Here is a 26,110-nt window from a genome sequence, read left to right on the forward strand (position 1 = left end):
TGATGATCTATAAACAAGTTCTCATAAATTTTAAGAATGAAATAAAACTAAATATGCTTTAGGACTAAAATGGAAGAATGTTACAAAGCAATTAATAGTAAGATCATTCAGATAACCCTTCCACCCTCAAAATGAGGAAATTAAACAACATACTTCTAAATAATCCATGAGTCAATAAAGAAATCATAAAGTAAAAATATTTTTAACTAAACAATGAAAATCTATAAAATTTAATTTGAAAAATGCAAATGAAACAATGTTTAGAAGAAAATACATAGTATTTTATATTAACCAAAAGTTTTGATCTGCGTTTCCAACTCAAGATATTAAAAAAAGGACCCCACCTTAACTATGTCTTTTGCAAATTCAGGTCCCAATTTCAAAATAATAAAACTATTTAGACTTTTTTTTTACATGTAAATAATGCTTTCATTTTCTAAATGACCACTAAGTAACATAGAGATTTATTCCCTTTGTTTTTAAAAGGAAGCATGTTAAAAATAATTAGCTCTTTTGACATTCTCTAGATGTTCGAGCAGCTCAATACTGTTAGAACTGTCCTGTTTATTTTTGTTTTCAAGAGGAAAAAAGTCAGCTTTCTTAGGTGAATTTTATACAGGTAAAGGACATTCATATATTTCAGTTTTCGTGTTTTTTCCCACTTCAAGAAAAACATGTTCATGTTCAAAGACTGACAAAGTAATTGTCAGTAAATTAATTTTTAATATTAAAAAGGAACCCCAAATTATGTATAAATCTGAAGTGTAAAAGATAAATACAAAAGTCAATAATCATTTAAAAAATCAATGACATACAAAACAGAAAAAAGTAAATGGATAAAACTAAAAGCTGGTTTTCAAAAGGTCAATACAATTGATAAGCCTCTAATTTGATCAAGAAAAAGAGAAGACAAAAACTACCAATTATCAGGAAGTGTAAATATCACTGCAGAAGGTACAGACATTAAAAAAATACTAAGGGAATATTTTTAACAATTTCATGTTACTAAACTGACAACCCGGATGAAATGGATAAATTTCTTGACTGACAAATTACTAAGAGATCCAAGAAGAAATAGAAAATCTAAATAGCCCTGTGTTGGCGATCCACCAAGACCATCTTCAGGTTGGATGACTGGCTAGAAGGGTTTATAGCACTCAGAAAAGTTGTCATACTCAGGGTTATGATTCATTACAGCAAAGGAATACATAGTAAGATCAGCAAAAAGAAAAGGTACATGGGGTGAAGTCCAGAGGACACCAGGCACAAGCTTCCAAGAATCCTAACAGTGGAATCACATAAGACCTGCTTAATTCCTTCAGCAACAATGTATGACAACATGTACAAAATGCCACCAAACCAGGAAAACTTGACAAAGAAAGACTATCCAAAGTATTTATTAGGGATCAGTCATGTAGATCCTGTACAACTACACATATTGTCATCACTACGTAGGAGATCAGTAACTAAAGCTCCAGAACAGGAAAAGAAAAAGCAGGTGTTTACCAAAAAGTGATAAAACACTTTTATCAGACAGAACAGTCCAACAGCTCAGTTTGACCAAGCCAGACAACGAGCAGTCATGAAAATGTATCTTTTGGGGGAATGTACAGGGTTTGAGCAACCCAAGTCTGCTGAGTTAACTATTTCCCACAGTGGTTTATACCAAATAAACAATTTGAACTCATAATTTAAAACCTTACTATAAAATAAACTCCAAGCACACTTGACTTCACACTAAGAATAAAATAATACCATATTAGGATAAAATAATTCTACACATACTCTTTGAGACAGCAAAGGAGAAATACATCCCAACTCATTTTACAAAGCCAGTATTAACCTGATTACCCTGATATCAAAACAAAAGCCACTGCAAGTAAAATACATATAGACGCAATAACATATAGATGCAAAACTCCTTAATAAAAAGATGGCAAACCAATTCTAACAATATAAAGATTTAACACAAGACGACCATGAGGGACCTACCCCAGGAATAAAAAGGTTTAACTAGTGAAAAATCAATCCTAGTCATTTACCACTATCAAGAGAACAGAGAAAAATCATATAATGTCAAAAGTTACAGAAAAAGCACTTGGAAAAATTCAAAACTCATTTGCTATAAAAACTTTCAGCAAACTATGGGTAGAAAGAACTTCCTCAACATGATTACAGACAGCTGCAAAAAAAACCTATAGCTAATATCATATTCAAAGATAAAAGGCACAGTGCTTTCTACATGAGAAACAAGGCAAGGGTAACTATTCTCATCACTTTTATTCAATACTGTAATGTACGGTGTACTCAATGTAATATGACAAGAAGAAAAAAGAACAGAAAAGTAGAATTACATTTGTACATGATATGATCCTTTATGTAACAAAGCCTAAGAAATCTATAAAATAGCTATCAGAGCTAATAAATGAATTTAGCAAAGACACAACACAAGATCAATATACAAAAATCAATTCTTTATGCTAGCAATAACCAATTGGAAAATGAAATTAAAAAGACAATGTTGTTTAAAATAGCCTTCAGGGGTGCCTGGGTGGCTCAGTCGGTTAAGCATCAAACTCTTGATTTGGGCTCAGGTCATGATCTCACAGTTCATGAGTTCAAGTGGCCCCCTCCCCCTGTATCAGGCTCAGCACTGACAGTGTAGAGCCTGCTTAGAATTCTTTCTCTCAGTCTCTCTCTCTCTCTCCTCTCTCTCTCTCCCCACCCCTTCATCTCTCTCCACTCCTCCCTCACACACTCTCTCTCAAAATGAATAAACTTAAAAACAAATTTTATATATTTTTTAGGTTTATTTCTTTTGAGAGAGAGAGAGAAGGCACACGCACCAAAGGGGCAGAGAGGTGGTGGGGGGGGGGAGAGAGAGAGAGAATCACAAGCAGCCTCCACACCATCAACAGAGTCCAATGCGGGGCTGGAACTCACAAACCATGAGATCATGACCTGGGCCAAAATCAAGAGTTGGACACTCAACCAACTGAGCCACCCAGGTGGCCCTCAAAATAAATGAACTTTAAAAAAATAAACAAAACAGCTTTCAAAACTACTAAAAAACAAATTTAAAATACATGCAAAACTTGAATACCAAAACTATAAAATACTGCAAAAGGAAATTATAGAAGACCACATTTGTGGACTGGAAGACTTAATATGGTAAAGACAGCAATTTTCCCCAAATTTGATCTATAAATTCAATGCAAACAAAATCAGTCCTAACAGGCTTTTGAGGAAACTGACACGCTAATTTTAACACTTACATAAAAAGACAAAAGACCCAGACTAGCCAAAAAAAGGTTAAAAAAACAAAACCAGGCTGGAGTGCTTACACTACCTGACTTAAAGACTTACAACGTGACTATCCAGTAAACAAAGCAGTGTGGTATGGCAAATGGATCAACAGAAAAGAAAAGAGTCCAGAAACATACTTGCACTTACATGATCAAGAATTTTTCACAGAAGTAGCAAGGCAATTCAAGGGGGAAAAGACAGAGTCTTCTTAAAAAGTGATACCAGAACAAATGAATACCCAGAAAAATCAATAAATAAATCTTGAACCTTACTTACCTCACATCACACACAAAGTCTAATTTGAAATGTGCTGTGCAAGAAAAAGTTAATAAAGCAGGCCAAAGAATGCTATCCTTAGAAAGTCTGCTTTCAAAGTTGGCACTGACTGGGATCCGGGAACTTGAATTTTAGGGATATTCCCACAATTCCCTGATAAGGGTGGTTTACAAACAATATGGTTTATGCTCAACATTTGCTTTTTTTTTTTTTTAAATTTTTTTTTTTTTCAACGTTTATTTATTTTTGGGACAGAGAGAGACAGAGCATGAACGGGGGAGGGGCAGAGAGAGAGGGAGACACAGAATCGGAAACAGGCTCCAGGCTCTGAGCCATCAGCCCAGAGCCCGACGCGGGGCTCGAACTCACGGACCGCGAGATCGTGACCTGGCTGAAGTCGGACGCTTAACCGACTGCGCCACCCAGGAGCCCCCATTTGCTTTTTTTTAAGGGAGTCTGGAATTTTGGTACATGCTAGGCAGTTAATGCCTCCATGAACAGCCCCCCAGTAAAAGACCTGGGCACTGAATCACTAATGAGCTCTCCTAGTGGACAACACCTCACACTTTTTGTCACAATTGATGCTGGAGGAATTATCACTGGGAAAATCACTGGAGAAAGATACTTGGAAGCTTGCATCTGGTTTCCTCTTGACTTTACCACAAGCACCTCTTTCAGGGACTGATTTTATTATGTACCTTTCATTGTAATAACTCATAGCTATGAGTATGACTATATCCTAAGTCCTATGAGTCCTCCCAGTAAATCATCGAACCTATGGATCACAGACCTATGGACACTGGATCCAAACATGGATCATTGACCTAAATATAATAGCTACAACTATTAAACTTTTAGAACACACCAGGAAAAATCTTTGACATTAGGTTAGACAAAGATCTCTTAAAAAGGTCACCAAAAACCATGAAGTACAACTGAGAAAAAAACAGATAAAATGGACTTTATCAAAATCAAATGTTTGTTTTTTAAAAGATAGTAAGAAAACAAAAAGGCAAGCCACAGACCAAGAGAAAATAAATAATAATAAATAACCATCTATCTGACAGAAGACTAGAATCAGAATTCTTACGCTTTAATAATAAAACAAAAAAGATATGAACAGACATTTTAGAAGAGACATGACTAACCAATAAATCATGAAAAGATGTTCAACGGCACTAAATATAGGAAAATGTAGGGGTGCCTGGGTGGCTCAGTCAGTTAAGTGTCTGACTTCAGATCAGGTCATAAACTCACCGTTGAGTTCAAGACCCACATCGGGCATTGTCAGCAAAGAACCTGCTTTAGATCCTCTGTTTCCCTCTCCCCCATCCCCCCTCTCAAAAATAAATGAACATTTAAAGGAAAAAAAAAAAAGAAAATGCAAATACATGCACAATGAAATACCATTATACAGCTACCAAAGTGGCTAATGTTAGAGTCTAATAAGGTCAAGTGTTGGAAGGGATGTGAACCAACTTGAACTCCCATACAATTGCTGGTGGGAATGCAAATAATACAGCCACTTTGGAAAACTCTGTGACACTATTTCCTAAAAACTAAATATACAGGGGTGCCTGGGTGGTTCAGTTGGTTGAACATCTGACTCTTGATTTTGGCTCAGGTTATGATGTCACGGTTCGTGGGTTCCAGCAACACAGGGCCTGCTTGGGATCCTCTCTCTCCCTCTCTGGGTACCGCTCCCCTGCTTGCTCTTGCACTCTCTCCCTCTCAAAATAAATTAATAAACTTAAAAAAAAAATTAAATATACATTTCCCAGACAATGCAACTTATCTATCCCTAGGTAATTAGAAAAGAAAAAGAAAATTAAAATACAAGAAAAATTAAAAATTAAAATACATGACCACATACAGCATTTTATTCAGGTGTATTTCAAAAGGTAAATTTGAAAATTGTAAAAATATCAGATTACAGTAAAAAAGGAACAAAATGGGAATACATGAAATAGTACAGATGAATCTCAGATTTGAAGGTAAAAGGAGTCAAATTCAGGGCACCTGGGTGGCTCAGTCGATTAAGCATCCAACTTCGGCTCAGGTCAGGATCTCGAGGTTCGGGTTCAAGCCCTGCACCAGGTTCTTTGCTGAGAGCTGAGAGCCTGAAGCCTGCTTCAGATTCTGATTCTCCCTCTGCCCCTCCCTCCCTCTCTCTCTCTCTCAAATATGAATGAATGAATGAATGAACAAATGAAACATTTAAAAAATAAGGACTAAAACTCAAGAGACATCATACTGTACGGTTTAATTTATAAGAAATTCTAAAAATGACAAAACTCGTAACCAAAAGCAGATCAGTGATTGCATGGAGACTCAAAATGGATCACAGCCCTATATATAAAAGTTAAATCTACAAACTGTTAGGAAAAAAAAAATATAAATATTCATGACCTTGGATTAAGCATCCATTTCTTAGATATGACACCCAAGGCATAAGGAAACAAAGAAAAAATAGAAGTGGAACTCATGAAAATTTACAATGTCTGTGCTTCAAAGGACACAAACAAGAAAATGAAAAGATAATCCACAGAATGGGAGAAAATATTTGCAAATTTGACAACAGATAAGAATCTAGTATTCAGAATATATAAAGAACTCAAACAATAAACAACAGAAAGAAAACCCAATTATAAAACGGTACAAAGATCTGAACAGACATTTTTTCAAAGAAGATGCAGAACTGGCCAAGAGAAAATCAACAGTTTTTTATTAGAGAAATGTGAATCCAAATTGCAAAAGCAGTAATGAGATTCCACTTCACACCCTTTAGGATAACTCTAATCTAAAAGACAGTGATTTTTTTTCAAAAAAGAAAAATTAGTATTGATGAGGATGTGGAGAAATTATAACTCACATACAGTATTGGTGGAAATGTAAAATGATGCAGCGCTGTGCAAAAGAGTTTGGCAAGTCCTCAAAAAACCATATAGTAACCATATCACAGTAACCAGAAATATCACTCCAAGGTACACATACGAGAGAAGTGAACACATAGGTACACACACAAACTTGTACAAAGTGTTTAGTACTATTCATGATAGCTAAAAAGTGGAAACAACCGAAATGTCACTGGTGAATGAGTACACAAAATTCAGTATGTCCGTACAACGGAGTATTATTCAGCAATAAAGAGAAATGAGGTATTGATGTACACTACAACATGGGTGGACTTCGAAAACATTATGCTAAGTGAAAGAAGCCAGATACAAAAGTCATGCCCCGTACAACTTCATTTATATGAAATGCCCAAAAGAGGCAAATCCATAGAGACAGAAAGTAGATTCATAGTTGCCTAGGGCTGGGGGCACAAGGAGTGACTGCAGATGAAAGCAGGATTACTTTTTGAGGTGATAAAAATACAGAAGAAGGAAATGGCAGTGATGGTTGTACAATTTGGTAAATCACTGAATGGCCCACTTTAAAAGTTTATGGCATGTTAACTATATTTCAAAGAAAAATGACTTTTAAAAAGCAAAAATAATAACCATATATTTTTAGGCGATTTTAGCATTATTTAGAAGTAAAATGTATGATAACTTAGGAAAAGGTAGGAAGGAGAAAATGGAAATTTACTGTCATAAGGTTTTCAAAGTATATATGAAAGGTTATAATGTTGATTAAAAGTGAAAAAGTCCCTTATATCCTTAATTTCTATTTCTTATAATCTACCTATCTCTACCTAAAACATCTGCTCTGATGACACTTAGTCCTTGAAAATATTCTTCAGTGAAGACTGCTACTCCTACCAAACTTTCCAGACTCAAAAAGAGAACTAAGCATATTCCTCCAACTGTTGGCAACAGGCAAAGAAGAAGCATGTGTGCTGGCATTTTCATTCTCATGTATATATCACTACTTCCTACTGAGTAAACATGATCCTCCAATCACTACCTACATCAGTTGACAGTGAAATCCATGAGAGATGTGGTCATTAATTCTCTTCATTCCTACCTTCTATTGTTTTGAAATACAAGCCGTTTGCTCAGATCAATCTCTCATCCCCTTCACTGAACTCTGCATCCTACTCATCTTACTCAATGGCTTCTACATTGGCTCATATTTTTCTTTTGCACTCCATCAAAAGTCACGAGTCCATTTGACTCAACATATTACCTTGGCCTCAAAGTGCTTTGAATTCCTGATTCAAACACCACGTGTAAACCTACACAGAGACAAGCACTCAAAGGCTCACACTACATCCTGCCTTCTGCTCACCTCCTACTGTACAGAGGCAGGGTATACCATGTTTCAAAAAGAGCCCTAGATTTGGAGTGATAATACTTGGGTTCAAACACTATCCTACTACTGAATGAACGTAGGTCTATTTCAATGGACATGTGCTATCTTTTTTTTTTTTTAAGTTTATTTATTTATTTTGAGAGAGAGCATGAGTGGGGTAGGAACAAAGAGAGAAGGGAGGAGAATCCCAAGCAGGTTCTGCACTGTCAGCATGGTGTCTGACACAAGGCTCAAACTCACTAACCATGAGATCATGACCTGAGTCAAAACCAAGAGTTGGACGCTAACCCAGGTGCCCCTGGATATGTGCTATCCTAATATTAAGTCCCGAGAGCAGAACACCAACTCAACTGGCTTCTACGAATATACAAGTTACCATCATTCACCCAGGTGAATTAATTTCAATTTATTTTTCACATTCCCCATCCAAAAATCCAAATACTGTTTATTCTATTTAAGACTATGAACATTTTACTTAGAGCAAAAGAAATCTAGTGATACTTAAGGATCTTAGGTCACATTTCAAAGTAACAAAAAGTATATGATTCTTTTACAACAGAAAGAATTATGAAAATTATGAATCAAAACAATACCTCAATATTTTTACTGGCCACATTCTTCACAACAGCAGGAAACAGTTCAGATGCATTTTTCCCTTTTGCAATCATCTGAAGAATAAAAGTGGAGTATTAGAGTTGAAATCTTTTATAAATTAGTCATTTGAAAATAAAACATAAATTCTACATACATTAAATATTTAGAAAACTGAATCAGCAAATAAGCTATGGAATTCACAAGCTGAAGTCTTTTTGAATCATTTTACTTATCCCAATTATCTGTATCAAAGAACAAATAAAGTCTTGAGTATCAATATAAATATACAAATAAACAGACACATTAAAGAAGAAATATATAGTAGTTCAAGACATACAATAAAACATTTACAATAGTTTTCTCTGGCTAATGAGGCTGTAAATACTTTAAAAATATTTGTACTGTTCTTTATTTTCCAAGCTCTTATATTAAAGTTATACATTGGCAATGGGGGTGGCGGGGAATAAACGTTATTTTGGACAAACTATTTCCCCCTTGGCTTTCATTTCATAGGTTTCCCTATCTCCAACCATTACATTTCAAAGTTCTCTTCACCAAGTCCTCTCCTCTGCCTGCTAAGTTCTGTATATCACCATCTTTTCAGGCTACACTATTCTACAATCTCTGAAACTCGTAACATTTCATTCACCCTCATGACTTAACTCTCACACTACAGGGATCAATTCCCCAAACTCTAGCCCTAACTCTGGGTCCTAGTTACACTTCTGTAACTGGACATCATTAGATGTCTTCCTCATCTCAAACTTGCTAAAACCAAACTCATTTTTCATGATAAAATAGCATTCATGCTAGAACTTCCTATTTCCACCAATTTTCCCAGATACCAGAAACCACAGATTTATTCTGGTCTCTTCCCACATGTATAGAGTAACTAGGTCCTGTTGTGATTTCTTTGTACTATCACATTAATCCTTTCTCACTGTTACTATCCTAAAATAGGTCAATATCATCTCATAAAGGTCTTTTCCAACAGTCTCCTGCTCCTGTTCATAATGTACCACACTGACAGTTTCACATGCTTAAAACACTACTGTGTACATGTCAGCCCCTCTCAAAGATGTCAAAAGCCCTTGGCTGCCTGAAAGTCCAAACTATTTCACTTAATATTAAATGCCCTCACAATTTACAACATCCTCTTGAGCACAGCAACAATTATTGTTCTACACCAACACTATTATCAAAGTAAACTGACTTACTCACTACCAGAACATTCTCTGGCTACTCTATGCCTTATCACACCCCCAAGTCAATTCTTTTTACTTTCCACAATTCTCTAAAATTCTAATCATTCTCCCTCCCTAGAGCCACCCAAAAATACCTGGCCCACATTGCTGTCCAATTCTAATTTCCTCTAAAATTTTTAAACTCACACTCTTCATTTGTGCTGTTTTATTTCTATTTACTGTAGTTTTATGTCTACCTGTATCCCCATTTCCTTCACTCTCATTCTCGGAATATATCTTTATGTCGTTTAATAGTCTACACTTTGGTAGATACAAAATAAAGTTTAACAACAGGATCATTTTCTGGAAAGGGATTCTTCATGAATTATACACCATATCTAAAAACTATCTTAAAAAAGATAGTTTTTATAAAATCATGACAAAAGTTTTATTATATACTATGTGATATTTTAAGCATTCAAATCCCAATTAGCAATTTTTCAATAAGATCTTTCTACATAACAGCTTAAAAACACTCCAATATAAGCTAATCCTTTCATATTCTGTTTCCTTACCTGTCACATTATGATTTGAATATTGTGAAACCTACTGCATATTACAGAAGGTTCACAAATAATGCAGCTAAAACATCTTTATTACGATTTTTACACCTCCCTCAGTTTCCTCACCTGTAAAATGAGGAGAGAGGGAACAAATGTTTTTGGGCCCATGCCTTCAGTTATTCAATGAATACCTGAAGTTGAAGATCCTGTCCTATTATATCCTATTCCAAGGATTCCCTAACTGTTCTACAGGAGGTTATTCAAAAAGATGTTAATACATGAGGGAAGAAAAAAACCCTACAGTCAAGTTCATTCAACAAATGTTTGCTGAAAAGACACTACATGCCAAGGAGTACTGTAGGCCTTGGGGATACACCTTGCCCAGTGGAGCTTACCTTCTAATGGGGGCTAGGAACAATAAACAAATAAATACAATGTGTGAGATGGTAAAATAGAGTACTATGGAAAAAAATAAAGGACTGTATGAGAAATGGAAAGTGCCAGGGTGGCGGTGGTAGCTGCTCTTTTATGTTTTGTTTAGTGTTTTCATAGTATATATTTCCCACCCTTGTATTTTTAATCTATGTCTTTATATTAAAAATGGGTTTCTCCTACAGAACATACAGTTGCATCTTAACATTTTCATCCAATCTGACAATCTCTTTTAGTTGGTGACTTAAGATCACTCACATTTAATATAATTACTGGTGTTGTTAGATTCAGGTCTACAATTTTTTTTTAAGTTTATTTATATATTTTGAAAGAGACACAGCAAGTAGGGGAGGGGCAAAGAGAGAGGGGGGCAGAGGAGCCGAAGCAGGCTCCGTGCTAACAGGGCTCGATGCAGGGCTCAAACTCACAAACCGTGAGATGATGACCTGAGCCGAAGTCAGATACTCAACCAACTGAGCCACCCAGGTGCTCCCACGTCTACAATTTTATTATCTGTTTTCTGTTTACTGTGTGTGTTTTGTTTGACTGACCTCTGTCATTCCCATTATTTGGGAACTTGTTAGTATTTGGTATTTTAATGTTTACATTGATTTTTTGTTTATATCTTCTTGAAGAACGTTTAATGGTTCTTCTAGGGATTATTAGATGGACAAATCAAGATTCAACAAACCTTTCACAGTCTACTTAGATTTAGTATTGTACCAGGTCAAATAAAATGTAGAAACCTTACAACCAGACAGGCCCTTTTAATCCCACCTCCCCGCTAGCCTTTATATTATGCTATCCTATATATCTACACCTATTTAAAACCTCTCAGACATGTATAACTTAAGAAGAATAAAATTAGACCTTTATGCTTGCCAAATACAGTGGACCCTTGAACAATGCAGGGGTTAGGGGTACCAATCCCCTGCAGATTCGAATATCCATGTAGAACTTTTGACTCCTCCCACAAATTAACTACTAATAACCTACTTTTGAACGGAAACCCTTCAGATAACATAAAGAGTTGATTAACATATATTCTGTATGTTATATATACTATATACTGTACTCTTCTTACAATAAACTAGAGAAAATATTAAGAAAATTATGAGAAAAAAAGATCATAAGGAAGAGAAAATACATTTACAGCACAGTACTCTATAACACGTATAAGTGGACCCATGAAATTCAAATCTTTGTTGTTCAAGTATCACCTCTATTTTCTTTCAGTACTTTAAAGATGTTCCACTGACTTCTGGCTGCCATGGTTTCTGATGTTATTAAAATCACGGATCCTTGTATGCAATGTATCATTGTTTTTCCAGGTACTGTCAAGATTATTTCTTTATTTTTGGTCTTCTACAGTTTAATTGCTATGTGTTTAGGCATGGTTTTCTTTGGGTTTATCCTAATTGGGATTCAGTGAACTTTTTCATCTATAAGTTTATGTCATTCATTCATTTGGGTAGTTTCCAGCCGTTATTTCTTCAAATATTTTTACTGCCCCAATCTCTCTCCTCCTTTTGGACCTATTTGTTAGATCTTTTGATATTATCCAACAAAACCCTGAGGCTATGTTCAGTTCTTTTCCTTTTATTAATCTATTCTTCAAACCAACTAAGTTCTAATGATCTGTCTTCAACTTCTGGCTCTTTTTTCTCTTATTTTGCTATTGAGTCAATCCAGAAAGTACTGTATTTCAGATACGATAAAAAAGATACCAGATTATTTCAGATATGATAGAAATTTCAACAAATTTCTACATGATGTAGTTCACTTAAGATACTTTAGTAAAAAACCTACCTATTAGTTTCTACCTGGGGAATAAGTGGATATAGGAGAACCCCTTCCTATATGTTGGGGGGATGGCTTTTTACATATTTGAAAATATTTTTTTCCCATTCTGAGGCTTGTCTCATCACAATGTTGTGGTATCATATGATGCAGAAAGATTTTAATTTTGATACAGCCCTAATTATCCATTTTTTTCTTTTGTTGCTCACTTTTTGGTTTGTATCTAAGAAACCTCTGACAAATCTCATGTCATGAAGTTTCTGCCCTATGTTTTCTTCTATAAGTTTTACATTTTTACCTCTAACATTTAGGTCTTTGATTCATTTTGCCTTATTTTATATATAGTATGAGGTAAGGGTCGAAATTCATTTTCTTGCAGGTGGTATCTAGTTTCCCAGCACCATTTGTTGAAGACTATAATTTCACCATTGAACGGTCTCGCACCCTTGCCAAAAATCATTTGACCACATAGTTAAGTGTTTACTTCTGCATGCTCTGTTGGGTATATATGTCTGTCTTTGTGACAGTTCCACGCTGTTTTGATTACTGTAGCTTTGGATTAAGTTTTCAGACCAGCAAGTGTGAGACTTATAAATTTGTTCAAGACTATTTTGGTTATTCAGGATCTATATGAATTTTAGGATAGATTTTCCTTTTTTTGCAAATAATATCACTGGAATTTTTATAGTAATTACACTGAATATGTAGATCGCTTTGATACTGACATCTTAAAAATATTAAGTCTTTTAATCCATGAACATAGGATACCCTTCCATTTATTTCTGTCTTCTCTAATTTCTGTCAGCAACATTTTGCAGCTCTCAAGGTACAAGTCTTTGCCCCCTTAGTTTATTTCTGGTATTGTATTCTTTTTAATGCTACTGTAAATAGGACTATTGTCTTAGTATCTTTCTTGAATTGTTCATTGTCTGGGTATACAGACACAAGAAATTGTTATGTAATGATTTTGTATATCGCAACTTTGCTCAATACATTTATTAGTTTTAAAACTTTTCCATAAAATATTTAGTTTTCTAAATATGAAATCATGTTGTCTGTGAATAAAGATAATTTTAGTTCTTCCTTTGCAATTTGGGTGCCTTTTATTTCTTTTTCTTGCCTAACTGCTCTGGCTAAAACTTTCAATAGTATATTGAACAGAAGAGACAAAAGCAGGCATCCTTATCTTTTTCCTTATTGAAGAAAACCTTTCAGTCTTTCACTGCTGACTATGATGTTAGCTGTGGGTTTTTCATACATGGCCTTTAACATGTTGAGGTAGTTTCCTTCCAGTCCTAGTTTGTTCAGTGCTTTATCATGAGTGTTAAATTTGGCCAAATTCTTTTTCTCTATCAATTGAGATGATCTTGTGGGTTTTTCCCCTTCATTCTGTTAATGTGTATTATTATGATTGATTTTCATGTTGCTTATGTTTTTTTATAAATAATGAGTAATCATCTAGATCTAAAAATCCACATTAATTTTTTAAACTCAGGGAAAAAAAGAGGAAAAATTGTGCTTTTCTAAATTTTAACTGGCTTCATTTTTCACAGTAACAAAGATGGTTTATTTTACAAAGTTCAAAATTTTTGATTTTATAAATACTGGTTAATTGACAAGGAAGGAACGAACGGAGGGAAGGATGGTGGGGAAGGAAGCAAGAAAGGTAGATCTTACAGAGTCTCAGACCCAATTCCAGCTCTTAAAAATCAGCAACCTAGAATAAATGAAGAAATAGAAAATGAACTGATCCTTGATTTATATTCCATAAAGTAACAGTGGAGCAAAATTGACAGAAAACTCACTAAGGTATTATATCGCTAGTAAAAACTCAGACCTGCTTATGGAACTGGTCCTGATGTATATCAACATGGCAGAAAAATCTTGGCCCTTTAAGCAATTTCCAACCCAAGAACAAGATGCCAGCATCACGCACAAGATGAATCTTTTAAGGCACACATACAACTGAAACATTTTTGTTAAAGGAAAGAAGAGAGGAATGAACAATGTCTAGAAAAGTTTACACCAAAAATGTTTATCATACATGAACACATTATTAGTTTCTTTTTCTTACATGGATTTTCTCAATTATCCAACAATAATAATGTACCACTTGTATTTAGTTTAAGATCTTTTCAAAAATATTTACAAAAACATATGGAACTTTGAAATTACTTTTATTTTTCTTAAGGTCAGTACTATCCAACCAAATACCCTGTAAGATGAATGGCTATGAAAATCACATGTATCAGTAATTTTACCTAGGCATTTTAAGAATCATATCAAAGAAAGGTTCAGATTTGCTCATTATCCCCTAACTACAAAGACAAGTAAACTAATCTGAGAAAAACCTTCAACATTTAACACTTACTAAAAGAAAATATATGAAAGATTCAATACAACACAGATTTCATTACAAATATTCCATTCCTCCAAGGACAACTCATCAGTATTTTAGCTAAAAAACTTATTTCTAAATTCACTATATGAAACAATACATTTCAAAGTCTCCTTAGTTCACCACATTTCACCAAGCCAACATAAAACATGGACATGTGCTATAAACACAAGACAGGTATTTTCCAGAAATATTAAGAAAAATAATGTATGAGTTCTTCAACTTGAGTCTTGCTGTGTGAGAGGTGACCACAAGATTTTGAAGTAGGTGGTTTTTCCCCCCTAGGAATGCTTTGGCATACATGAGACTTTATTCAACATATCAAACACTGGAAACATTACCCCATGATACTAAGTAAGTCTCAGATATTACCAAAGCAAGATAATAAAATAAACTGTGACTACCATCATGGTTTCACACTGGTAGATATTGCTGAAAAAATTCTCTACTGAATCATAGGACTACCAAGTACGAAAGACAGTCAGATGTGCACTGCTAACACTTTGATGTATTTGAGAAAACAACTTGGTAAAATACGCAACATTTAAAATTTTAGCAGAATAAATTTAGAAATGTTTCTAACTATGATGAAAAGAGCTTAAAACTACTCTGCAATCGTATAAAGTGACAAAACCCCATTTTCAGAGCTCAAGGAATATTAACTATAATGAGAAATTTAAATTTTAAAAATTACTTTAAGAAAATATAAGAAACTTTAAAGCCAATTAAAGCCAATACAAAATTCTAACTGACTGACTACAGTGAACTACTTCTAGCCAAAAGATGTTTTGAAATGATACATACTTACATGAACAGAAAATATTTCTGTTTGAGTAAGGTTCCACATAGAAATGTGGTGCTACCTAGAAATATTAAAAACTGGACAAAAGTAAAGGTGAGCAAATGATTGCTATAATAGCTCAGTGGGAAAAACAAAGTAAAATAACTATTAGTTACTTAACAAAAGGGGAAGTTAGTAAAAAATAATTGTTGATTGAAAATTGAAATATATCATTCAATAGCATCAAAAACACAAGATATTTAGAAAAAGTATTAACAAAATAATAGAACTTAAAATGTAACACTATGGGAATGCAAGCTGGTGCAGCCACTCTGGAAAACAGTATGGAGGTTCCTCAAAAAACTAAAAATAGAACTACCCTATGACCCAGCAATTGCACTACTAGGCATGTATCCAAGGGATACAGGTGTGCTGTTTCGAAGGGACACATGCACCCCCATGTTTATAGCAGCACTATCTACAATAGCCAAAGTATGGAAAGAGCCCAAATGTCCATTGATGGATGAATGGATAAAGAAGATGTAGGGGTGCCTGGGTGGCTCAGTCGGTTAAACGTCCGACTTCGGCTCAGGTCATGATCTCGCAGTCTGTGAGCTCGAGCCCCGCATCAGGCTCTGTGCTGACAGCTCAGAGCCTGGACCCTGCTTCAGATTCTGTGTCCCCCTCTCTCCCTGACCCTCCCCCATCTGTCTCTCTCTGTTTCAAAAATAAATAAACATTAAAAAAAAAAAAAGAATGAAATCTTGCCATTTGCAACTATGTGAATGGAACTTCAGGGTATTATGCTAAGTGAAATTAGTCAGAGAAAGACAAAAATCATATGACTTCACTCATATGAAGACTTTAAGAGACAAACAGATGAACATAAGGGAAGGGAAACAAAAATAATATAAAAACAGGGGAGGGGGACAAAACAGAAGAGACTCATAAATATGGAGAACAAACTACGGGTTACTGGAGGGGTTGTGGGAGGCGAGATGGGCTACATGGGTAAGGGGCACTAAGGAATCGACTCCTGAAATCACTGTTGCACTATATACTAATTTGGATGTAAATTAAAATAAATAAATAAATAAGTAAAAAAATAAATAAATAAATAAAATGTAACACTAAAAACTATAATACGTTGTTGAAAGAAATTAAAGATGACCTGAACAAGTGAAGAAACAGAATCATGATCATGGGTCATACGGCAAAATACTGTAAAAATGTTAATTCTTTCGGGGCACCTGGGTGGCTCAGTCGGTTAAGCATCTGACTTTGACTCAGGTCATAATCTTGCAGTTCATGGGTTCGAGACCCTCATTGGACTCTGTGCTGACAGATGAAGGCCTGGAGCCTGCTTCAGATTCTGCGTCTCCCTCTCTCACTGCCCCTCTCCCATTTGTGCACTATCTCCCTCTCCCAAAAATAAGTAAAAATTAAAAAAAAAAAAGTTAATTCTCCCAAAATTGATCTACAGAGTTAATCCAATTCCAATACAGATCCCAGTAGGCTTTTTTTTTCATATAAAAATTAGTTTAAAATATTTGAAAACAAAATATAAATCTCTCATAACTTCCAAACAATGTAATTTTTTACCCGGAAAATCCAAACTTAGAAACTGAAGAACAGTTAGAGCTAAGAAGAGAGTTAACTGAAAAGACCAGATGCGTAACAAAGAAAAGTCACTTATTTTCCTATACACCAGTAACAATTAATATTAAGAATATAATGAAGGGGACCATTCATAATGGCCACCAAGATTTAAAAATACACAAATTAATCTAACAAGGAATAAGGAATGTACAAGATTTCTAGAATAAAAACTACAAAATATCAATACAATGTTACTGAAAGACAAGGAAAGAGGGATGAAAGGAAGAAGGTTAAAATATAAATTCCGTATTATCCTAATCAAATTTCAAAAATAATTTTGCTATTGATAGTAATGGAATTTGACAACCAGAAAAAAAAATGCTTACAATTTTCAAGCCTTTAAATGACAAAAAAAAATCCTTTAGTTAATTAGTATCCCTCTTTGTGGGAAGTCAAAATATTGTTGTACATAATCTTATTTTGTCTTCAAAATGATTAGCTTTTCCTACCACAGGAGAAATATCATGATATTAGAGACAGGGAAATAAGAACTCAGAAAAAAGGAATTAAAACTCAAGTTTCTGAACTGTGACACTCCAAACTTCTTCCAAAACATTTTACACAGGCTATACTAAGCAAATATTAAAGGGAAATGGAATGTTTTAATATATTATTTAATACATAAAATAATCACTACGTGTCCATTTTCCAATATTAAAATGATCTACTTTACCTACCCCAACAATCCGTTTCATAGCATCCAATTTAGCAGAATCTTTGTTGCTCTCCAACATTTGCTTTAGATCTTCATTCCTATACAAAAGAAAAGAAAAAAATCCCTATTTCAATCTTGTACATTATAAAGCTATTAAAATATATCATTTCTTAAGAATTAGAAACAATAATGAGCAGGATGCCTGGGTGGCTCACTTGGTTAAGTGTCTGACTCTTGATTTGGGCTCAGGTCAAGATTTCACTGTTCGTGACATCAAGCCCCTGCATCAGGCTCTGTACTGAGCATGGAACCTGCTTGAAATTCTCTCTCCTTCTTCCTCTGCCCCTCCCACACACCTGCTCTCCCTCTCTCTCCTCTCTCTCTCTCTCTCTGTCTCTCTCACTCTCACTCTCTCAAAATAAAATACGTTAGTAGGAGTATGATGTTAAAAGTGATTATGATGAGATCTCAGATGGAAATGAGCAGTTATTGGGAACTGGATGAAAGGTAATCCTTGTCTCAATTTTCTTCCAATATCATATGAAAAGTGGAAGTTGAAAGTGATGAACTTGGATATTTAGCTAAGGAGATTTCTAAGTAAAGTATTAAAGGCACAGCATGATTTTTCCTTGATATTTACAGTAAAATGAGAAAGATAAACTAAAGGAACTGTCAAGCAAAAAGAACTAGAATTTGAAGATTTGGAAATTTTTCAGCCTATCCATATTGGAGAGTATTAAGAATGTGTCTTCAGACATTTTTTCAAAAGTGTGGCTGGAAAATTACTTGATTAAGAGATCCCAGGTACCACTCATGAATATAATCAGATGTCATAAAAAAAGCCAGGAACAGAAATGGGATTATGTATCAGAGACACTGCCAGCTTGGATTAAAAGGGAGAAAAGGAACAAAATGAAGGCAGTCTGTCAGACTTCTGGATTGCAGGACAGGACAACGTGAGGACACAGAGAGAAGACAGACATCTGTAGGCCAAGGAGAGAGCCCTGAGGAGAAACCAAACATGCCTACAGTCTGACGGTAGACTTCTAGCCTCTAGAACAGTAAGAATTAAATTTCTGTCAATCAAGCCACTCAGTCTGTGGTATTTTGTTATGGCAGTTGTAGCAAACTAATACAGACGTCAACAAACAATTCACTGAAGGAGACACAGAAATGCCAAAAAGTACGTTTAAAGATAATCAACTTCATTAGCTATTAGAGAAATGCAAATTAAAAGCACAGCAAAATATCACTACACATATATCAAAATGGCTCTCATCTAAAATAAAAAGAATAGTAACAACACCTAATGATAGGGATGTCATAGAGGAAATGGACCACTTATATACTGCTGGGGGGAGGGGAGGGAGGGATTTAAAAGGTTACAGCCACTAGGCAGTTTGGCAGTTTTATAGAACCCTGGAATTCTCATACAACCAAGTAATTTCACTCTTGGGTATTTATCCCTGGGAAATGGAAATTAATACACAAAACATGCACACAAGGGGTACCTGGGTAGCTCAACTGGTTAAGCATTAAACTTCAGCTCAGGTCATGATCTTGCGGTCTGTGAGTTCAAGCCCTGCTTCCAGCTCTGTGCTGACAGCTCAGAGCCTGGAACCTGCTTCAGATCCTGTGTCTCTCCCTCTCTCTCTCTCTCTCTCTTACTCCGCCCCTCCCCCACTCACACTCTCTCATAAATTAATAAATGTTAAAAAAATTTTTTAACCTGCACAGAAGTATTCACAGCAGCTTTTATTCCTATCAGCCAAAATGGAAACAACACAGATGTCCATCAATGGATGAATATTTCAACAAACTGTGGTACATCCATAGCATGGAATACCACTCAGCAGTAACAATAAACTACTGATACACATGACAACTCTGATTAATCTCCACAGAAATATGCTCAGTGAGAAAAGTTAATTCTAAAAGGTTACATACTGTATGACTCCATTTATATAACACTCTTGAAGATGGCCAACAGGCACATGAAAAGATGCTCAACGTCGCTCCTCATCAGGGAAATACAAATCAAAACCACACTCAGATATCACCTCACGCCAGTCAGAGTGGCCAAAGTGAACAAATCAGGAGACTATAGATGCTGGAGAGGATGTGGAGAAACGGGAACCCTCTTGCACTGTTGGTGGGAGTGCAAACTGGTGCAGCCGCTGTGGAAAACAGTGTGGAGGTTCCTCCAAAAATTAAAAATAGACCTACCCTATGACCCAGCAGTAGCACTGCTAGGAATTTACCCAAGGGATAGTTATGCTACGTGAAATAAGTCATACAGAGAAAGACAGATGCCATATGTTTTCACTCTTATGTGGATCCTGAGAAACTTAACAGAGGACCATGGGGGAGGAGAAGGGGGGAAAAAGTTAGGGAGGGAGGCAAACTGTAAGAGACTCTTAAAAACTGAGAACAAACTGAGGGTTGATGGGGGATAGGAGGGAGGGGAAAGTGGGTGATGGGCAATGAGGAGGGCACCTGTTGGTATGAGCACTGGGTGTTGTATGGAAACCAATTTGACAATAAATTTCATATTAAAAAAAATAACAAAATTAGAGAAGTGGAGAAAGATTAGCGGCTGCTGTGGGTTAAGAACAAGAAAGGGAAGGAAGGATATAAAAGGGCAACAAAAGAGATTCCTGCAGTGACGGAGCCATTATGTATCTTTACTATTATGACAACTACACAAGTCACAAAACAGAATAGATCTCTCTCTCTTTCTCTCTCTCTTTCACACACACACACACACACACACACACACACACACAAATAAATACAAGTAAAATTGGGGAATCTGGACACGAATGGTAGATTGTATCAGTGTCAACATCCTGGCTGTGATATTATACTATATAGTTTACCATTGAGAAAAACTGGGAACTTTATAGAAGTTAAGCCAATCAAAAATGAAAAGGTAAAAAAAAGAATGGGTGGTCAAGGGGCATCTGGCTGGCTCAGCTGGTGGAGCTCTCACTCTTGGGGTTTTAAGTTTGAACCCCACATTGGGTGAAGAGAGAATTTAAAAACAAAATATTTTTAAAAACAAATGAATGGGTGAAATTATGTGAACAGACATTTCACAAAAGAACAGGAATGCCAGTAAGCCCATGAAAAAATACTTAAGATCATTAATTATCAGGTAAATGCATATTAAATGAGATATCACTACACATCCATTAGAACAGCTGAAATTAAGAGACTGACAATAACAAATGTTATCAAGGCTCTGGAGCAATTAGAACTCTCATGTATTGCTGGTGGGGATGTAAAAAAAAAAAAAAAAAAAAACCACTTTGGAAAAGTTAGGCAATTCTTAAAAATTTAAGAATCGTATGACCTACTCATTCCACTCCCCAGAAAGATAAAAACATATTTCCACATAATGACTTACATGAATATTCACAGCAGCCTTATTCATAATAGTAAAAAACTGGAAAAAATATAAATGTTCATCAGTTAAATGTGACTTAATGGCCAGCCATTGGAATACTACCCAGCAATGAAAACAAATTAATTACTGATACATGCAACAAGGTGGATGAATTCTCAAAATCATTACTCTGAGTGAAAGAAGTCAGACACAAAACAGCAAGATTTAAGTCATTTAAAATTATAGAAAATGCAAACTAATCTGTAGAGACTGAAAGCAGAGCAGTGGTATCCTGGGGTCATGGGGTAGAGTGAGAACTGGACAGCAGAGGAACATCAGAAAATTTTATTCCATAAGATGACAGAAATGTTCTGTATCTTCTTAACTGTGGTGGTGACTGAACAGGTGCATACATCTATCAAAACATCTAATTACAAACATTAGGGACACCTGGGTGGCTCAGTGCGTTAAGCGTCCGACTTCACCTCACTCAGGGCATGTTCTCAAGGTCTGCAAGTTCGAGCCCCACATCAGGCTCCGTGCTGACAGCTCAGAGCCTGGACCTTGCTTTGGATTCTCTATCTCCCTCTCTCTCTGTCCTTCCCCCACTTGCTCTCTCTTTCTCTCTCTCTTTCTCAAAATAATAAACATTACAAAACTTTTTTGATTACAATCTTTATGTTAACTTACTGTATGCAAATTATATCTCCATAAAGTTGATATTAAAATTTTTCATAATGTTTTATTCACACGTGAAAATAAAATGCTGAGTTCTCCAAAGAAACCTACAAGGCATACATCTATTTTGAGAAAAATCACTGAATATTATTTTAGCACATCAAAGGAAAATCCTCTCAACTGACTCTAAGAAACTGACAGGAAACTAAGACTGTACATATTTTAACTACCTGCAATAGTTATTAGTTTATGGTTAGCAATCGTTCATACTTTTTACAATAAAGTCTGCAGAAAAAAAGAAAGCAAATTTACTCTACGTGGCACCTTCATGAAATAGTTCAAATACCAAAAAGAAAGTATCAGAAGCCCTTTCATCTCATCTTGAGGCCTAAGAGTAGATCAGAAGAGCTTCCTTAACTACAAATAGAAAGCCCGACACAAAATTACTTTAGGTTTTGCATATTTTACAAATTTAAGCCTAACGTAGGCAGTAAGCACTTCACAAGAATGATTAATCAGGTGCTATTAGCGGCTAAGTTGTGTCCCTTCCAAAATCCTATAAAGTCCTAACCCCAAAGAATGTGGGTATTTGGAAACAGAGCTTTTAAAGAGAAAATGAGGCCAATATGGGTGGGACTTAATCCAACAAGGCTGATGTCTTTGTAAAAGCAGATTAGGACACAGACACACAAAGACCAAGGGAGGACGAGGTGAGAACACAGCAAGAAGGCGGCCATCTGCAAGCCAGAGAGAGAGGCCTCAAAACAAATCAAAGTTGCCAACACTTTGATCTTAGACTTCTAGCCTCCAGAAAGTGGGAGAAAATAAATTTCTTTTAAGCCACAGTCTGTGACATTCTGTCACTGCATTATAATATATATATTTTTTACTATATATATTCTTTCCAAAAAGAGTAGAAGCAATGAAATTTATTATGAAAAAAAATTATTGTTCCTTTCCAAGCAGCTCATGAAATTAAATACAATGGGTGATCATTAGTGGGATACAAAAATAATTAAATAATTAAAAAACAGACTTTTCTCTATTAATTACACATACATCTAGAAATATGCTAGTAGAAAAGGCAATATATAAAAACTATATCTGATGATATTCAACTACCAAATATTAAAATACTATATATATTCACCAGAATACATTTAGAATCCCTTCTTTTTTTTTTTTTTTGTTTACTTTCCAGAGCGCGGGGGAGGGGCAGAGAGCGAGGAAGACAGAAAGTCACAAGCAGTTTCTGCACTGACAGCAGACAGCTTGATGTGGGGCTTGAATTCAGGAACCAACCGTGAGATCATGATGACCTGAGTCAAAGCTCAACACTTAACTGACTGAGCCACCCAGGCACCCCTAATCCCTTCTTAAAACTTCTCACCCTTCCACACAGCAAAGGTAACCGAAAAGGGAGAAAAAATAATGGAACCCCGCATGAGGGGTTTTTTCCTTCTACTTTTTGTTAGTTTTCTATTTTACTCAACGACCATGTATATACTTTTATAAATGAAAAATCTAAACCCCTCCCCGCCCCCCAAAAAAGCTTAAAAACCTTATTAGGGATAAGAAAGCAAACAAACTGAAGTAATTGGATAGGGAATAAATAGAATGAAAATGTGATCACACAAACATGTGCCAAATGAAAAAAGAAAATTCATTCTCCAGTGTCTGACCCCCTTTATCCTTTCCCCAAGAGTTTTCCACCATTTTCCACCAGTGTTAGAGAAGTGAGCAATGAAGAATAACAAAATGCCAATTTTTAGGACAACACAAACTCTCAAACCCTCTGAGTAATTTTATTCATGGCCTCCTGGAAACTTGGTTTGTTTCTTTTAAGCTTGAGAAGCCAAAGTCCCCTTCCCAACCATTTTTAGGTAATGACCCACTCTTTCAAATCAAGAAAAAGAAAACAAGATCTCAACATTAAAGCCAAAGATTGCGCTGTTCATGTTTAAACATAGTCTTCAACAACAAATATAAGTATCTTTTGTGTTAACATGGGCAGATAGCTAATAGTTTGAGGTTCAGAGAAAAGCCACCAGAAACAAAGCCACAAGCATTGTTTCCACCTGATGTAATATTCAACTTCACAAAGACGTCATGAAAACTATTGAAAATCCTGATATAAATTACAGATTTCTTCTCAAATTCCTCTTTGCTTGTCACCAAAACAGTAGATTTGGGAGTTAATACCATAATACCTCATTTACTCTCAATTATGTACATTTGTACTGAACCACTTTAGGTCTACCTCCTTCCTTATGTGGATTCAAATGAGGCCTATTAACATGTATCACTTACAGCATCAATCTTAGACATTAAGAAATTCTTTTCTCTATGCATTAAAAGAGTTGATTCAAATAACGCTGCATTGGCAGTATTTTCACTGACTGCTGAAAAATCAATGCTAGTTTCAAAAAAAAATTTTTTTTTTATTTATCTAGTTCTTCACTGATTATTGACCTGTAGCTTTCCAGCTTAGAGAACCAGGATACCAACTTTATTTTTACATAAGTGACATCTTGTGGTGGTAAGTGGTATAACTTTTCCTTTCATGTTCAAAATACGTTTTTTTATAGTTTCAAAGAAAATATGTGACTGGAATTAAAGAAAATCTTATTATTATCAGAAGGTCACTCTCAGCACCAGTAAAAAACATCAACCATAATCAAAAACCAAAATTTTACCCAGTTACATATAAGAACTTAGGAGGTAAAAGAGCTTTTACATAGTATACATTACCTCTTTTACAAAAAGAAAAAAAAAAAAAAATCTTTAATCCAGAGGCACCCAGCTGGCTCAGCCAGAAGAGCATACAACTCTTGATCTCAGGGTCATGAGTCTGAGCCCCATGTTGGGTGCAGAGATCACTAAAAAAATAAATAAACTTTAAAAATACATAAATAAAATTAAAAGTCTATGAGCCACAACTCATTTAAACCTTTCACTCCTTTTAAAAACAACAGAGAGGGGAAAAAATACATCTGTGTAGCATCATACAGTGTATCTGTGCTACTGAAAGTGTGATCCAAGAAAATCCAGTCCAACAACCATCACCAATCCACAAATTTTTGTTACTAACGCAGGAGGAGATACGTACAGAAACTGAGAGCAAGCAAAGTTAGAAATCTGACAGAGTAATTTAACAGTATAAAGTCCTATCTTTTGAATATAAAAAAAGGGGGATTGCATTTTACATGCTTTTTTTCATTCCATTTTTCTACTAATTTACTTTCTATTGTATTTCACAGAAGATCCATCCATGGACTGAAAAAAAGGCCCTTCATCTTTCATCAGTTTGCAAGCACTGCAGTATAGAATTACCTTCTTTTTCCTCAAAATGCTCACCAAAATTCATGTACCATAAAAAGCAACACCTGAAACAACACATTGAATCCAGGAATGTTGGACTGGAAAACATGATATAGAATAGCCATTTCCAGTTGTAGGTATGTCCTCAAAAGGACAAATTAACATTTTGAGAGGAAGGTGGGCCTTTTTCAAGCCCTGCCAAAAAAATTTTACACAGGCTCCTCTGCATGCTTTAAGAACCACTTAAATGAAAAACGCTTCTACTTTTAAGTGTTACATTGTACACATAAATAGGTATGTAGAAAAAAAAAAACGGATGCAAACAATAATCAGAATGTACTTTGTTCTAGTGCTAAGCAGCTAAAGGGATTGGCCTTCATAATACATTTATGTGCAAAATATGAAAGCTTTGGAACTTTCAGTCCAGTTAGGGCTTATATTTCCCTTGGATGACGCTCAGATCACTGTACAGTTTTTGACACAAAGTATTCACTTAATAAATACAAACATAAGTGAAAACAGGAAACTCCACTACCTAATCATCCATCTATTAACCCCCTAAAAACTTTAAGTATAAATTATCCAAGTAAATATGAACTCCTCCTCCTATATTGTTCACAAAATTAAAAAAGGAATAGTCTACAATTGCTACCTCCACTTCTTCAATCCTTGGTAATCTTTTTTTCTCTTATTCCTCCATTAAAACTTCTCTCACAAAGGTAACAAATAACTTGCTAATTTAAAAATCCATGCAAAATTCCATGAATACTTTTAGATTATTCCTCTACATTTAATACAATTAACCCACTATGCCTCCA

The 26,110-nt window shown here is 35.2% G+C and overlaps 1 protein-coding gene across 5 annotated transcripts in view; it reads right to left on the bottom strand.

The window, feature by feature from the left end:
• AP3B1 (adaptor related protein complex 3 subunit beta 1) overlaps nucleotides 1-26,110 on the bottom strand; it is a 265,520-nt gene that overhangs the window by 208,588 nt on the left and 30,822 nt on the right. For 4 of the 5 annotated variants that reach the window (XM_030323534.2, XM_032593390.1, XM_030323533.2 and 1 more), the window contains exons 2-3: nucleotides 17,928-18,003; nucleotides 8,433-8,507 (exon numbers count right to left, since the gene is read on the bottom strand). In XM_030323534.2, coding sequence (XP_030179394.1) covers nucleotides 8,433-8,507; nucleotides 17,928-18,003 — 151 coding nt within the window. Of the gene's footprint in view, nucleotides 1-8,432; nucleotides 8,508-14,089; nucleotides 14,109-17,927; nucleotides 18,004-26,110 lie in introns of those variants that run through there. The other variant, XM_030323536.1, reaches the window with a different exon arrangement.

The sequence above is a fragment of the Lynx canadensis genome, chromosome A1 (assembly GCF_007474595.2).
Source record: "Lynx canadensis isolate LIC74 chromosome A1, mLynCan4.pri.v2, whole genome shotgun sequence".
NCBI classification, from domain to species: domain Eukaryota; kingdom Metazoa; phylum Chordata; class Mammalia; order Carnivora; family Felidae; genus Lynx; species Lynx canadensis.